At 35.3% G+C, this 18,434-nt stretch overlaps 1 protein-coding gene across 1 annotated transcript in view; it reads left to right on the forward strand.

Moving 5' to 3' along the window:
* LOC140146223 (cilia- and flagella-associated protein 58-like) overlaps positions 1-18,434 on the forward strand; it is a 286,607-nt gene that overhangs the window by 15,606 nt on the left and 252,567 nt on the right. Inside the window, 12 exon segments of the mRNA XM_072168007.1 lie at positions 214-370; positions 982-1,030; positions 1,033-1,175; positions 1,606-1,743; positions 1,938-2,097; positions 6,786-6,880; positions 8,425-8,604; positions 9,050-9,082; positions 9,085-9,213; positions 11,985-12,103; positions 17,015-17,183; positions 17,755-17,978. Of these exon segments, the coding sequence (XP_072024108.1) occupies positions 214-370; positions 982-1,030; positions 1,033-1,175; positions 1,606-1,743; positions 1,938-2,097; positions 6,786-6,880; positions 8,425-8,604; positions 9,050-9,082; positions 9,085-9,213; positions 11,985-12,103; positions 17,015-17,183; positions 17,755-17,978 (1,596 nt within the window).

Below are 18,434 nucleotides of genomic sequence, written 5' to 3' on the forward strand. Positions count from 1 at the left end.
GATACTGTTTAAATGTTAATGGGAAATAATTATATTTCTCTCAAATGAGTTATTATAAATCTTAGTGAGATACTTGGTGTGAATGTTTTGTGCAAGAAACTGTTTATTCATCAAACATTTATCAATTTATGTGTCTGAATTAACCACCAACAAGAAAGAATCAGTTTGGGATTTTGTATCATGTATTTTTTACATTCTTCATTTTTATTGCAGTGTAAATGAGCTATTGAAAGCTAAAGAAGAGCTGACCAAGGAACGTGATGAGCAACTTGCAGAGATTGTTAAGTTACGTGAGAACTTGGCAGGGGCCAGTCAGAAACAACAGAAGGCTGAACAGGACAAAGAGGAAGCTGAACAGAAAATTGCAGAGGTAAACACACATTTAACTACCAGATAGTGTTTTGTTTCCAACAATATTATTCACAAAGTCAGTAAAATAGGAAATGGTTCAAGGAAGCCAATTATCAAAATTATGTTTTCAGAGGTCTTGTGGTTCTTGAGTTATGATCAATAACATATAGTAAAAGGTTTTGTGCATTTGCCCCTCTCAAGAAATATCATGCATATGGGGTGGAAATATCACCCTTATATCAAGCTTTGGGATCTCTGTTATATTCCTCTTGTGTGTCAGCTTTATTTGTCTCAATATTTAAGTGCAAACACAGCTAGGTTGCGCTCCCTTCTGACCTAAGCATTTACACAAATGGTGTATTGATACAGTTTTTAGTATCCATTGATGTCAACTTCAAGAAGGACAAGATACTAAAAAAACTCAAATACACTATTTAAATGGTACTATGACACTTTGAAGTTTTCTATTTTGAAAAAGGAACTTAAGAATATCTACTACCATACAAAATATTTAGCTTCTTAATATTGAAAGCCAAGTAGCTACTACAGTATTGTTATGTTTTGTATAGCTTTGATTTGTATATTTGGAATATTCTGTTCATTCACTTCTTTGATATGATTGTGTTTCAGCTTGCACAAGATATTCAAGTGCGTAGCAATGAAGCTCAGCGAGAGACTCGTCGAAGGAGAAGCTTGATCGGGAACTCAAGCACTCAAAAGGAGAGCTGGAACAGAAGACTGGGGAGATTAAATCAATGCATCAACAGGCGCAGCGTTATCGTGATGACATTGCAAGGCTAGAAACGCAGCTTAAAGAGCAAAAGGTGCAAGATTGGTTTTGTTTGTTTTTATGATTATTTGTTTATTTATTTATTGTTTGTTTGCATTGAACCAGTTATGGAAGAACATATTGATTGATTCCACATTTGAATAAGATATCATACATAACCTTAAAGAAATAAAATATGAAGTAATTAATAGCATATTATTATATATAGCCTACTTTATTAATAGGAAAAGGCTAAATGCAACAGATCTCTGTTGTGTGTAAGGGTCCTGAATCTATGCCAATAATAATTTAAATTCAGTGAGAATTGGAAAATACACTCTTGCAAAGAAACCAACTATATTTACAGGGATTGTCTTTGAGAAAGCATTGATATTCAGCATGAACTGAATTGAACTATACTGCAACAAGCAAATCACAAGCTAACAAACATTTTATGATGATACCTTTTCCACCCACTGTACTAGATATTATATGAGCGTACCTTGAAAGATACAGACATCTTGAATACCCGCTTCACCAAGTTACAGGCGGACTTTGAGCAACAGGTGTTGAATTGTGATAGTCTCAACCAAGAGAACCAGACTAGAGTGGCGGAGCTAAAGGTAGGTTGAGAATCATGTGTGCAGTTACATAACTTGATCTGATCTAATTGTAATGTGAAATATATCTCACCTGACTTCAAATGTTGTTTATGTCTAGGTCTTAAATTGTCCACATACGGTACTTTAACATTTGTCTTTCTTTATGCAGAACTGTCACAATCTTGTTTTGATCATTTCTATCTTCTAATTTCCAGTCCAAAGAAGAGGAGATTAATGGTCTGAAGAATGATACTATAAGATTGAGTAAGATGCGTGAGACCATCCAACGTAAGCTGCGCTCAGTGGAGGATGCTAAGACAGACACAGAGTCACAGAAAGAGACACTCAAGTCACAGATTGTGGCACTGGAAAGAGGTATGTGACAATAAAAATGACTATCATGAAACGTGTTCCTTTTTATCCCCTCTACATTATTATAATGTTGCATTGGGGTCTATGTGATTAGTATGTTTGATTGGGGTGGGGTGTGTGGGAACCCCTCTACATTATTATAATGTTGCATTGGGGTCTATGTGATTAGTATTTTAGAATGGGGTGGGATGTGTGTGAAGGTGGGCATTAATTAATTTTATTTATTTATTTACAACATTCAGCCGAAGCCAGGCAAAGCCCAATAGTGCCCAGAGGTTACTAAATTAAAGGGATGCCAACTGAATATGATGGGACAGGGATATTGGAAGAGGTCCCATTTTAGATGCAGGAGGAAAACTGGAGCACCGAAAAGAAAAAAAAACCCTGCAAGGACGAGCATGGATCCACTCTACTGCCGCATAAACACAATGGCTGATGATTAAGAAGCTGATTTGAATATTGAGCCAAAATGCTATTAATCTACTCTACTACCTGAAGTAAATTAATAAAACATGATTGAAGAGATCACCTTATTACCAAATGGGGCATGTTCTCCCTTGACATAAGTGGAGTTTTAGGCATATATTAAAGGTCTCATATGGAGGGTTTTTTCACCGACGGAAAATGAAAGAATTTGCTTCAGAAATCAATGATGAACAGACTGGAGTATGATTTATAATCATTTTTACTGTTTAAAATATAATTTTTTGCAATAAAACACATGCCCTTCTGAGCCCGACTTTTGAAACGATCGAGTCTGCTGGCGCAGAGCCAACATGACCCGTGACGTCATAATGGGTACTCGTCAGATCAGGGTCAGATCAACAAACAACAACACCGATCGCACGCGTATTTGACAACAGAATGGGATAGCGCAAAATGTTAGCCCATGTCACAAAATGTATAATAGATTAGTATAATTATTTAGTAGTTTATTTGGGCATTTAAAAAAATGGTCGGGGACTTTGTGTGTGCTTTATCTTTTCTGGTTTGTCAGACCGCCGTCCAGGTCCGTCATCAGCCGGCGAGCGAGGCACACAGCTAACAGCGGGGCTGACAGGTCAAAGTCACGGCGAAGTGGAAATGTCATGACTTGCTTGTAAGTCATGGCTTCAAGTGTCACTACTTCCGATAATATTTTGAACATATTTTAATATCTATGTATATTATTGTGTCGGGAACAAAATGTGGTATTACGTTCATTCTGAGAGTGAATATTTAGGACGAAATTCAGGTTTTTCTCGTTTCATTTCACGTAATCATTTTGAATTATTCACAGTGCATGCAGCGCAGCGCGAGTGGTGCTGAACTTGAAGTGTCACGACTTGCGATGTGAATTTGACCGAGGAATTTGAACAGAATTTTTAAATATTTATGTAAGTAATTGTATCAGGAACAAATGATGCATTACGCACCTTCTGAGAGTGAATAATCGGGACGAAATACAGTTTATTCTCGCTTTGTTTACTCCTGGTGTTTACCATAATTTTACGGAAGTTGTCTCGTGTTCAGGAATACAGAACACTTAGCCCACAATCTGTTTAGCCACCATGCCATGCCGCCTCCACGCTATTTTGCCTACATGCCATCGGGGCTTTTATTATTATTATACGAGGGGGTCATAGAATTTTAGACCTAATATAGGGGGATTAAAATTTTTTAACACCCAAAATAGGGGGTTATAGAATTATTAAGGCCTGGTGATGGTGACTCAAAATTTTCGCCCGCTGCGCGTGCATTTTTTAATAATTTAACAATCAAAATATGCACAATCTTTCGTTATATTATAATGCAAAATTTGTGTGTGCTCCGCGCACCTTCCTTCACACGCGATCAATTTGAACGTGCTAAGCACACTTACTTAGCTCTATAGTTTTGGTGTGCTCCTTGCCTTTTTTCCAGCAATGAATAATTTGTCTTGAGTCTGCGGAAGGGGGGATCGTAAAATTTTCAACCCAAGATAGGGGGTCGAAAATTTTTTTCCCGCAATAGGGGGGTCATAAAAATTACTCCGGTCACCTACATATTCATGACCCCCCCCTGCCAAAGAAAATGACATCCCCCAAGGCCTAAAAAATAATATTGTTTAATTGGCGTAACCTGACCGACCCTAAAAATAGGCCCGACTTTAAAATTTTTTTGCAAAATAAAAAAAAAAAAAAAAAAAAAAAAAAGTTCCAAGGCCTTTATCATAAATACGCAATTTACAGATTTGCCTTAAAGGGGGGGGGGGCAAACTGGATGGGGGGGGGGGCAAAAATATTTTGGGGGAATGCCTCCCCGTAGCGGTTGAAATGCAGATGAAATGGGTAAATCTGTTACAAATTTATTGTACTTTGTCTGCATTAACTATGAAGGGGACATAATATTTCAAATTGCAACAATTGTGAATTGAATGTAATTTCTTATGTTAGGGGTAGGCCTATAATTTGAAACTAGTGAAATCGGACCAATTTAAAAAAATTTGACCTTGTGTATGATTTATTATGTGACCTATTTGACGTTTTAACCCAAGAACTAAGAACCAGAGAAGAACACAATAATTGACTTAATTATTTCTAGCGATGAGAGTTAGGACCATTTTTGAGTTTTAGTCCCATTCTGACCTTCGACCTCTTCTGGGAAGCATTTTATAGTGGAATATAAAAGAAGAATGGACATAATTCTACTTTTATTATTGTAGGGGTAAGGTTGCCAAAAATATTGGTTCCATGTAGCCAATTAACACCCCAAACACTGAAATGGTGTATAGGCGACGTGGCGTGTAGGCACGATTGCGTGTAGGCGAAATGGGTTGGGGGTGAAATTTCCTTCAACACAGAAACCCGAGGTGCAAAAATCATTTTTCCTGCCGTGTGTTTTTAGGGGCTTTTTAAAGCATCATGCCAATAAATTGTGACGTTGAGGATTACTACAATAAAAAAGACAGCCTTGTACATGTATACAAATAATACAATCATAAACCGAATAGGCGAGCACTCAGAACAGAATGGAAATTAGAATGGCGATTGGACGTCCATGCAATGCGCAGTAAGTTCGTACTCCCCGATCATTTTTCAACAGGATTTTCAACCCTCATATTTTACAATTCGAAAAACCACAACCAATTTCCAAAGAGAGTCAGTTTGGTATTTAATGTTATTATGAACTATGTATGATTGGCCTATTTGCTATCAAATAGACCTCAAATTAACCCTTCGCCTAGCCAGTACCGAGGCATGTGCCGAGGTTACCGTGCCGCGGCTAGCACGGGTAAGCAACAATGCATGCATAGCGCATAAGTTCATGCGTGTGCTTCCCATGACTCGAGCAAGAATAAGCCAAGAAGGTCGTTGCTTTTGACATGTTTGACATTCGGTAAAATGATATTAAACTTGGCCTATAATCCTGCTATTTAAATGCAGCTATGCTTGTTTCAGTAAAAAGTTTGATATTGCCTATAAATCTTCCATTCTTCCATTAAAAACATGTAATTTAGCCTACCTGTGCTCACGAGAAATATAATACGCGATCATGCGGATGGTTGAATTCCCGTCGCTGGCCGGATTGATTTAGGCGGCTAGGCATAAGCCTGGGCGCCTCCGTCTCACGCTCACATTTGTTTTGAATTAAGTCATGCTTTAATTTGTTGTGATAATTACTACAAAAATATTTGATAAAATATAATATTAAAAATACTTCCAAAACTTGGCGAAGACTGCGTTGGATCATGGACATGATGCATAAATGCCTAGTAGGCACGTAGAGATTAATCAGCCTTGGCGTAAAAGCTGGAGCGAAAAACTGGATATGCACCGCTCAAGTTGTGGTTTATTTTGTTCAATATCTCAGAATTTACAAAGAGGAATTTTGGAAATGATACCATACCAGACAACATCACATGATGATGTTATCTTAAAACGCGAAGATATAGGCTTACTGTTAAATGTTAAAAATTGCGAATTTCCCTTGGCAATGACCATTGATTGAAATGGACAAAAAATATAATTTGTTCATGACCTTCACCTTCAACCGGGCCTTCAACTCCCGTATTTCTTTAAAAACGCAGCGATAGGCCTATAGACTTTCAATTAAAGAATTGTAATCATGTATAATATCTGTATTTACAATGGTATGTGATTCTGTGATTTTGTGACATGTTTTAAGAGATATTTGGGTTAAAAGCAGGAACATTCCCGAAACATTCGTGTGTACGTGGAGTGCACCACCGCTGCATGTCGCGATAGGGACTACCCATTGTGACGTCATCGGGTCATTGCACTGACATGTAAACAGAAAAGTTTTCCACAAATGAACTGCGCGCTGATTCCAAAGACCCCAAAAGCTAGTTTTGATTTTCACATCTTTGCACCTTCCCGATGAGCTTTTTTCAAAAATTCAAAAGGAATATTATCCTTGATATTTGAACTTTAATATTTTCAACAAAAATAATATAAACTTATTTGCTCCATATGAGCCCTTTAAAAGTGCCCTCTTGTAACAATGCCACCAACAAATAAGGGCACAGACTCTTTTATCTTGTCAGGATTCTCAGAGAAGTGAGCTCTCTATTTGTAAGTGAAATTTACCCTAAGGCAAAGGAGTCCATGGGGGCCATTAGGTGAATCTTTATGGTATCATGAATTGGTAAAACGGTAATAATATTTATGTTTGGCTTTATGTACTGAAAATTGTCTTTTTTTTTCTCTCAGAAATTGAAGCTGATAAAAAGCAAACCGAGATGGATCGTAAAGCAATTGATGATTTGGTCAGGGAAAGAGATATTCTCAACAAAAATCTTCTTAAGGTAATATCGTTTCTATTTTGATATAGGATTTGGGACTTGATATCAATTTCAGGAAGTATTATATGAGTGATAACTTTAATATTTTCATAATATGAATTGAAAATAAAGGGTTGATGTAATATCAGGGCTGTGACACTCGTATTCAATCCCTGTATAAAAAGTGAAGTCACTTCACGGCAGTTTGATTGACGGTTACTATGCCGGTTGCTATGCAATCCAGTGCGCAGCCTAAAACTTACGTGACGTGTGAACGGCTATGATGCGCGCTTGGTCAAAAGGACTTATCCTGTATTTGATTGACAGTTGCTAGGGCATTTGAGTGCGCAACATTGGATTGGTTAATCGTAAGGTTAAAATCTCCTCAATCTTGAACGACTGTCGGGGAAGTCTATGTCGAGCTATTTTTCCAAGATGGCGCCCATCGACTGCCAATTATTCGGACCCTTTCCGGCAAAAATACAGCTTATTTAGCCAGTCTCGTCATGGGGTCCTCGGTTATAATATTTTCCTACCATATTGAGCTAACTCCTCATCATACTCCTTATCATAGTAATGGAAAGATTCGACCAAATGTTCGCCAAGCGCCATTTTTTTTTTTTTTGAAACGATGACGTAAACATGCATCAACTCTTCCACAGAAAATACACTCCTACACAGCCATGCCATCACATGCATGAAAGCGCATAGGCTGAATGACTGACTTCGTTTATGCAAACGAGTGGCTTATCCTATAGTATATTAGTACTCGAGAATCCTTGGTAATATGCTATTGATGATGCAGACAAGTATGTCTTGTGTGTACATATAAGGTATATCAGGGAATGTGCAATCATGTGACAATTGTGGGTTCCTTTTATATTGCAGAAGGGTCAGAGTTCATAGGACAATACTATAATTACAGACCTAATTAAAAAGATTACTTTGCTTATGACGTCCTGACAACCAGACCGAAAATGCTGTACTGCGCACATCAGCAACCAATCACGTCGCGGCTTTGCCCTGACGTCAGGCGCAAACTAGTCTTTTTAATTCGGACTTCAATTATAGCAGGTTAGGTCACTATATAATATAATATTATTCATGTATTTTAATTCCTTGTTTAACATGTCCGACATTCTCAATTACTACGTATAAATACAGTGTATGAACTATTCTAGTAAGTCAGTCAAATAATAATCATACACTCCTAGATAATAAGAACTAATCAGAGCAAACGTCAGTAAATTACTAGCCGTGCATAAATATTGTATAATTGCATACATGCACTCCGCGCAGTACTTTTGGACGTGTTCATTTTTCATGCGGGAGGATGCATTTATATTTGCTTGCATTTTCAATAGTGGCTGTTGTGGTTTCTTTTGTGGACCCATTGTCTCCATTTGTTGTGACCCATTTACCCAACAGTGCCCTTATGAACTCTTACCCTCCTGGACACATGGAACTAGGCATATTGTGACCGTTATACACACAGCAAATTAGTTCACTTGCGTGTCTTGCTTAGACAAAATGGAATGTATAAGAAATGACCCTTGTTTCTTGTACAGGCTGCTGGTGCAACACAGAAGCAGTTGAATCTGGTGAAACTCCATGAACAGTCTAAAAAGAATTTGGAGCAGGAGATCCAGAACTACAAGGATGAGGCACAGAAACAGCGGAAGATTATCTACCAATTGGAAAAGGAGAGAGATCGCTACATTAATGAAGCTAGTGATCTGACACAGAAGGTAATGCGCCTATATCTATTCATAATCTTGTCTATTATATAAGATAGGAATCAAGGACATTGTGAATGGATTAAATCAACATTTAAAAACAGCTATTTTTGCTTCTTACATGGATCATATTTTTCAGTTAATCCCCTCCTAGGGGATTGTTACTTTTTTAAGTTTCTGGCATGCTTTGTGTGCCCCAATTTGAGGACAAACTTATTCTATTGTCCATTTAGGGGGCTGGGGGCAGATCCCAAGGAGGGATGTTTGAATTTATTTTCTGTTAGCCTTTTGCACTATAATATAAACAAGCACAGCAAATTATTACGCACATTCTTATCATTTCACAAAATTTCACGGTACTTACTTCTTAGAAAAGTTTTATTTTGACATACCCCATCAAAGAATTCAAGAACTAAGATAATATGCCATTCAACATTTCTTTTTATCTGCTACACAGGTGTTGCAACACATGGAAGATGTGAAAGTGCTTGGGAGATGCAGATCTTTGACTACAAGAAGAAGATTGCAGAGGCTGAGACTAAACTAAAGCAACAGCAGAATCTGTATGAAGCAAAGCGTAGTGATAGGAATCTGTACAGCAAGAACCTCATAGAGTCTCAGGTTGGTACACTTAATTGGGCTATTTCATGGGAAATTCATACCTTAATCTTCCACACAAGGATTGTAATTTTCAAATGGGGTTACCTGAATGGTAATCCTGTGATATTATTTTAGGATCTCATTGATGCAAATTCTTAGAACAACTTTTCAATTTGTCATTTAGAGAACAATCCAAAAGACCAATGACGCCCTAGAAATGAAACTAATTTTGTTTTGGGAGAAGGGGTAAAATACTTCATTACGTTTGTAAAAAACATCGGTCTGAAGAATGTGTCATTATTATATTTGTAAGTTTTTCCCTCATCAAAATGAGTTTTTATTTTATTAATATCAAACATTTCAAAACCATTTTCAAAAATATCTACTAATAAACATATTGCAACAATCAACATTTTTTCATGATTTTTATCAGTTGATTACATTAATGCAAACATTTTAGGGTGCATAATTATATGTGACATTTCAGCGCTTAGCATCACTCATTAACATTCCCTGTCATTCTTGATGTACTCAGTCATCATGAAACACCATATATTGGTTACCATCATTTGCATGCTTAAACTTTTAATTTATTAGCCATGCAAGTGAAAACAATGACCCAGTTTCGGAAAAAGAAGGAACCAGAGTACTTGGTGGTGTGAATCATATCAAATACGTAAGCCTAACTATAATAGCTAGCATGTGTATGAATTACATTTTTATTGAGAGTAAACAGCTTCAGTTACAAGTACTGCTTTCCAAGCAGGCCCTCTTTTTAGTTTGAATATCATAATAGGATTTTACAAATTTTGCAAAATTACAAGACAATATTTATATATTTACATGTAAATACATGATATAAACAAAACACATTGAACATATAATTACAAAATCAAATAATCAGCATTAAATCATTTATAGTGTTCAATTATCAGCTGAAAAATTGTCCTTTCCAATCGATTATGTAGGCCCTAACACTTTTGTTTGAAGTTCAAGAGAAAAATTACTCGAGATGACACTTGACATAATCAAATTGGGGCATGATATGTGCATTTGATAATAGTATCTCACCTATTCTTTTCAAAATAATTTTAATGACGAACACTATCCCATGCTACAAATGGGCTTTGTCATTTTTTTGGGGGGAGAATAACAAAAAATAAAATAATCTTTTCATATTATAAGGTTGAATGCTGCATATAATAAAGTCAATTAATTAAGCTAATGCCATTTTGAGGGACACGGGATTAAGCATCATATTATGTTACATGTAACACCAATTTCAAAACAAGAGATTGTAATCATTGGTGCCCATTAAAGTATATTGGTTACAAGTTGTGAGGTGGTGATTACAATGTAATGGTTCATGTTTCAGTCATTCACTTGTTGAACCAACCTGTGTACCTGTCATATAAATATCATTGTGTGAAAACAGATCGTAGTCCAAACGTTGACAACTCTTTGCAATTTGCATTATTTATTAAGCATTTTAATACTAATGGTCACAGGGTGAATATACTTTAGCGAGATTAACTGTGTAACTACCAAATCACTTCAAAAACAGATTTCAATTGAGATCAAGTCTGTATTTATTTGATAATGTTGGTGTCTGAGGGGTTTTTAATTCAAGAAATTAACGTTTGGCATTAAACTTCTTTTTGAACTATTATATGTATACACATTTTGGTTCAAACAATAAGATTTTGCTCACCGTATATGTAAGATACACGGTTCAAGCAGACCATTATCAGAAATTATCAATGTCTTGTTGAGGTATGGTTCGCATGTTAGTTGCTTGGATAATCTAATACTTAGACAAAGCTGAACAATGTGTGCAGATAAAATTGCAAACTGTGGGGGGGGGGGGGGAATAGCCAAATATAAATAAACATACATATAGCCCAATTTAGACTTAAGTTTATCAAGTTGAGAAAGTTAGTTAGGAAATCTGTAAGTGTATTTGTGTCACAAGTTATAGCGGCTTTATTACCCATCCAAGACAATACTAGGGGTAACCCTATATGACATATCCAGTTTAATAGTACCCTGTCTAGTATATAGCCTACCTTTTATCATACAACCAAAAAATTGTCAACATTTCATGATTACATTTGTGGCAGGGAGGGAAGGGGTTTGGCCAAGAAATGAAACTAGTTATGTTTGTAGGATGTCATCAATCTTTTGGTTATATTCAATGAAGCCCTATATAAACAAACAGGGTGAAAATGTTGATTATGTTTGTTGTATTCTGCTATGTTATATTTGCTCCTCATCAGTACTAACAGGTATATAATTATGTAGGACTTCATCAAGCTAAATTGATTTGTTCCTTAAGGATTCAACAAATTGACAAAGATCATATCGATTTCCCTGGAACCTCTGTGCATGATTAGACTATAATCAGCCCCATATGCAGGGGAGATCACTTTTCAGGCTAAAAAGGTCCAAATTAGAAACAAGGGGCCACTTTTTCAACTGTTCAAAATAGCCCCAAATATATGTGTATATGTGACATGATATGCTTCATGGGGGCCAAATAAAAGGAGGTATTTTTGAAAATTGAGTTACAATAATTACTACCTTATACAAACGTTAGGCTATCAAATACTGAACACACCAAAGGTTTAGCATACTTGGTTCTAAAGTTGTGATGTCTATTTTCTTACGTATTTTATTGTTTTTTTACTTCATATTTTTCAAATTTCAAAATTGCCGCCTTTGACCCCCATATGGACCAGATCGTGTCACATACTTATCAATTTGTTGCTGTACATTTGTGGCTTTATTTATAGGATGAAATCACAGAAATGAAAAGAAAGCTGAAGATAATGAACCATCAGATTGATCAGCTAAAAGAAGAGATCACTGGTAAAGAAGCTGCCTTGGTTAAAGAACATCTGGATCATCAAAGGTGAGACTCTGCTATGTACATATACATGTTTTGAGTTGCTTATAGATGTGCTTGTTTGTGAAAAATCATCGGCTAATATGTCTTTTTGGTAAGACTGAAAATTAAAAAATTATATCTTAATGACCTCACATATACATACCCAAAAATGGAAAGTGTCCCCAGGTGAACTTATTTACATATCATTTGCTGAAAAGTAAGAAGCTTGTGGTAAGACTGTCATTATTAACCATTTTTGTTAATGTTTAAAGGGTCCTAAAGAGTTTTAAAATCATTTAGAAAAGTAGCAAAATGTTTGATCTATTAAGCGTAATATTTTATTTTGAAATATGAAATATTTCATTTTAAAGGTGTGAAATGAAAGTAAGAAGTTTATATTTTCCTGAAAATATATTGATATTAAGTTATTATTACTAAGTTTCTAAAGTAAGATTACCTAACTACATGTAGCTTAGATTAAAAGAATTAAGAAAGCTACAAATATGCTTATTTATGTATTAAAAAGATGAAACTATAGTAAACAAAAAGATTACACCTTCCTGTCCTTCCAACTAATATATGCCCACCTCAAGTGGTGTAATTTGTAAACAGGAAAATGGTTGCAATTATGGCTCACAAAATTCACTGTTCTCTTTTTCTTGCCTAAGTTTAGACAATTATTTTAAGTTTAATAGGTATTGTTTGTAATAAACACCTTGGGGCGTTACATTTTTCCAAAAGGGGGCGTTTATGTGGAACATGATATTACAGCCATAAGTGCATCATGAAACAAGAATCTGATGAAATTAGTGAAATTCTGCCATAATTAGGCCGGCAATGAACTGGATAGAAGTTTAAGTCATAATAGGTTTTATCCATGCAATTTAGTGATCATCGCTGACATGCATGCATGAAGTTTTGCTTATTCACATGATATTGGATGGACATTTGTGTACAATATTCATTGACAAATTAGAGGGGGGGCTTTTTATTAGAGGGACGTTTAATACAAACAATGTGGTATTTGATACATTTATAAGTTAATGTATTACATGGAAAACCTTTTATGCATAAAAGGAATTGTTGTTTGTTCAGCTCCATCCGTTATACAATCGTAAAAAGGCAATTTCGACCCAAAGTATATGGTACCCATTTGATAATATACTTGGAAGATATAAATTGAATATTGTTCAGTTAAATAACTACAGTTGACCGCTTTAAATGGACCCCAAGAGTATGGTTTAAATGTTTAGAGCAATAAATAGAAATCATTAGCCTTAGTGAATTGTGCATCTCTGTTTACGTATTTTTATAACGGATGACAATGATCATGATGTCATGCTTCTTGCAGAAGTGACATTAAAGGAACACAATGAAGGTCATGACCTTGACATGAGGAAAATAATTTAATACTTTATTCGGGCTGTAATAAACGCATGAAATCTCAAACCTGGTATGGGCTACCTTGGAAGTTAGGATCTCGAACTACATCTCTTACTCATCTTTTAAGATGATTGCAGTTCATATCACATTGGAGGCAGCCACACTATGTTTATGCTATGCGTTGATCAGTCATGCAAAACCATGATCAACAGCAATTTGCTATTATGTAAGAAATAATGGTATTGTTTTTAGCATTTGTCATGCACCTGTGTCTCTGTGGGTGATCCCAATTTTTAGAAGTAGTACAATGATACTGGAGGGTACATTGGCAATATGTGACATGATCAAGGGGAATGAGTCACATGTCTGCAATTTTCAATTAGAAGTTTTTACATCATTTTCTGACAGTTCACATATGCTACATTTTGATGCAAACCCCATCAAAATCGGACATCTGTGTACCTAATTATAAGCAATTTATCAATGCCTGAAAACAATATAAAACAAAAGAATTTGAACACTCTTTTTGCCAATATCTCAAAAACAATATTAGCGACATCCGACTCATTCCCCTTGATCATGTCACATATACCTATATATGTCTCTCGTGGGCGATACCATTGCTTTTAAATTGTACAAGGAGGCTGGAGGGTAAATTGTTTTTAGACCATGAATGTTTTGAATCATCCTGGGTGTAACATACTGTGTTATTGTTGGCATGTTTGTCAGGTTCAATGCTATTGATGCAGTTACTCCGTATGTAGGCCACAAAAATATAAGGCTTGTCTCTCAAACATTTTGCATTTGTGCTATGCAGTTTTCGTTTTGTTGTTTTAGTCAAATTTAAGCTGTGTGCTATGCAGGATTTTTTACTATTGTTTTACCTGACTTTTTCCTTGTTTTGGCCCATATGCGGAATTCTTTTTTCTTTTTCTTTTTTCAATAACGAAAAAAAGCCTGTAAAAATGGCCAAGCTCATATGGCGCTGCTTTCACATACTTATGCCGATGCGACGCGTACAGGTTTCAGAGACAATCCTTTAAAATTTTTTTTGGGGGGGGCTTAGTGCAGGTCTGAGGTGATGCTAATGTTCATCCTATAAAATGAAATTGATCAACAGTTCATGTGAAAGAAAAATTAGCCCAGAATTCCCTTGTATCCAATGTTACCTACTCTCAAAAAACAATAGCATTATTAACATTTGCAGTTGTCACTATAGCAGAAAACACATAAGGTTTAATGACACAAAAAGAGATATTATAACATATATATTTCAGATATAAATGATTTTGTTAAGTGCCTGAGGTAAATGATATCTTGAAACTTTTGTTTCACTCTTATTATGAGTGAAAAAGCCAATTAGGGTTTTAACTAACACAGAAATGGATATGGACTAACCGTTATTTAAGGCGGTTTGGATGGGATCATGGCCATGCAGTTCTTGCGCTTAAATATTGAGACAAATAAAGCTGACACAAGATGAATGGTATGGGTTCTATAAAAGAGATTCCAGAGGGGAGTGATTTCTGCCTCATGTGTATGAATTTTTTTGAGAGGGGGGGGGGGGGATACACAAAACCTTTGTTTTGATATATTATTGGCCTTAACTCAAGAACACAAGACCTATGATATATGATAAACCGTAATATAAATGTGATTATTGGGTTCCTAGAAGCATTTCCTTTAAGATCAATGTATTAATTTTAAGCATTGTTAAGAAGTTTTTTAATTAAATGGCTGAAACTAGAAAAATATGGCCCCTGCTATCGCACTCACCTAATAGTACCCAGTTTACATTTTCATTGACTTAAATTGTGTTTTGAATTACGATCATGGATGAGCTAGTTGTTACAAAGGGTAAACACAATTCAACAACGTGTTCGTTTACATCAGCCAAAAGTCCTAATTAATAACGCCTTATTCAAATTCACTTCAAATCAATGATGATATTTGAATTTTTTGAATTATAATTAATTACAACTGTACCTGATTGCACTTAATTACACATATGTGACATAATCAAGAGGAATGAGTCGGATGTCGCTAATATTGTTTTTGAGATATTGGCAAAAACAGTGTTCAAATTCTTTTGTTTTATATTGTTTTCAGCCATTGTACTGAGCCAATGTAGCATTCGTAAACTGCCAGAAAATGATGTAAAAACTTCTAATTGAATATTGCCGACATGTGACTTATTCCCCTTGATCATGTCACATATTAAGTCTATTATGACTTGAGTGAAATTGATTATGACTTTTGTTTAAATGTAAATGGGATATAAGTTCCCAATTTAATGGGCTCTTTTTATGCATATGAAAGAAAACTTAGTTCCTCGCGCAATAACCATGAAAGTACACATTTGATATCTTTTATGAGAACATCTTTGAAAGCTTATAACTAACTGAAAAACTTGTTTCCTGTTTTGTTGGAGCAGGTGAGAAATAGGAGAAACAAAGAAGTTGGATGCCCTATAAGTAACGCAACATGATACGTATGGCTGATATATTATTTAAAGGGAAATTGGAAATTTGTATCCAGGGAAATCCATTTGTTATTGAAATTGTTAAATTATATTTTCAAAGATATTATTTTGCCTATTACCAATTCATAAGAACTGCAGTATAAATTTGTTTCTTATGCTAGGGGGATATTTTGCCTCCATAAATACTTTTATAAGTGTGAATCTGTGGCTGTATAATGCTTGATATTTCCTAACTGTGATATTTCTCTTCAATGAAAAAAATATAAAAACAGACCTTGAAATACAGACGAAATCCCCTCCAGTGTATTTGATTTAGATAATGAGTTGAATTGCAGATAAGTTAACTTGGAATATTTGAGTTGATTATCAATACTTGATTTAAATTTAAAATTTAACTTTTATATTTTATTAGTGACGTGTAACTCACATGTATAAAGTTTAATAATTGATCAATGGTGGTTTGTATTGAGATGTGATCTGAGTCTGACCAGAGTTTCCATGTTGTTTTTCCTTAGTGAAAAACTCCCCTATATTTGTGAAGCTGTATCAGTATGATCATACATAGTTTAGGTTTTAAAATAAAAGCAAAATGGACAAGTTCTCATATTGTATTTGATTGCACATATTGTAATTAGAGAGGTATGTTTTTGGTTCATTCTACTTGTTTAACGAAATCTTTTTATATAAATTGCCCAACTTTATTTCAACAAATTAATCCTTTTCAAAACTGAAAGATGAGTAATTCAACTTTGAGTAATGCTTTTGGCATAATATCCAGGGATTCTCAATGAAAATAACAATAATAAGAACAGCGTGCAAATAATGATTCCATTGCTAATCTCTTTGTGATCCTGTGCCCTGAAACCAATCCAACATAAATGCCTCCAGAGACATCATTGATAACACGCTAAACCAACCCTGCAAGTAAAATCAACTCCTCTTGTTTTATTATCATGCATGTCTTAGTATCCGGCCAGGCATACAACTGCAAGGTGTAAGTGTAGTTTTATGCAAGTTTTGCTCCTGCATATTCCATGTGATTAACACACAGATTTTTATTTTTCACATAGAGTTGAGAAGGAGAAAGAAGCGCTCAAAGCAGAACTGCAGCGCATGAAGCAGCAAGCTGCTGAGAGCAAAGCCTACATTGAAGCCCAGGAAGCAGAGGAAAGGAAACTGCTTAAGATTATCTCAGAGGCTGATGCTGAGAGGCTTAGACAGAAGAAGGAATTAGATCAGGTACGACAGTGCATAGGTCATTATAACTAGGAATTATTTTGAATAGGATTTACGATGTGAATATGGGAAGAGTCTTAAAAGTTTTTTAGCTTTGAAACAATTAAATGTTGTTGCTTCCTGTTTTGCATTACTGTCTCAATGCCAGAGGTTTGTCTCCCTGACCTCTAACATAACAGTTGGTGTATTATACCAGAAAGAGAGAAATTTGTTTTGCATTTCAAAGTTTAAGCCCAAGCTTTGACTATGGTCATTTGTCACAGTGCATTATTTATATATTTGTATGATCAAAAAATTGTTTATCCTGATCTAGAGAGATAGATTGTCAGTGTGAAGATTCTGAAGATCTCATCTTTATCCAGAACAACTGAATATGATAACAGCCCAGGTATTTTTTTTCTTCAAATGTGATGGAATTTTACCAAATGCTTTCAGGTTCAATTCCTCATATATGATGTATGCCTCACATTAAAGTTTGCTAAACGTATGGCAAAATGATCCGGAGGTTTGCACTGCCTCCTAGAGGGACACACACACAAATAGCATTCTGTATATAATTCTATACTCTTTCTAGGTTATAAGTGAACGGGACATTCTTGGTACCCAGCTTGTTCGACGTAATGATGAGTTGGCCCTGCTGTATGAGAAGATCAAAATCCAGCAATCCACTCTTACCAAGGGGGAGATGCAGTATCGTCAACGTCTTGAAGACATTAGACTCCTCAAGCTTGAGATTAAGAAGCTGAGGCGAGAGAAAAATATCTTGAATAAGAGTGTAGCTAATGTGGATGACTTAAGGTTGGTTAATACAAACATATTATTATATTGGGTTTACCTTAATTAGTTTATTTGATGTCTCACCAGAAAGGAAGATGCTACTAATTATCTTTTCATATGTATTTAGTATGAGTGGGTGTATGGTGTGTGTCTATGGGTGGAAGTGTGTGAGGTGAATTTGTGTAGGGGGGTGGGGGTATGTATGTATGTATGATGGGGTATATGGATGTGGGAAAGTTGGTGGGGTGTATGTATGGGTGTATGTATGGCTGTGAGTACATTAACTAATTCATATGCCTTGTGAGGTCATCTGAAAAATACAAGGAAAATTTTGGTGTCTTTAACAGTTTTAAAATTGCAGAAAATGTTCTAATTTATGCACATTTATGTTAATTATTATGTAATCAATCTAAATATTTGTATATATTTAGATGTATTCATAAAAATGAATATTAAAGCATTATTTGTTTAACTCTA

Source organism: Amphiura filiformis, chromosome 1 (genome assembly GCF_039555335.1).
Source record: "Amphiura filiformis chromosome 1, Afil_fr2py, whole genome shotgun sequence".
NCBI lineage: Eukaryota > Metazoa > Echinodermata > Ophiuroidea > Amphilepidida > Amphiuridae > Amphiura > Amphiura filiformis.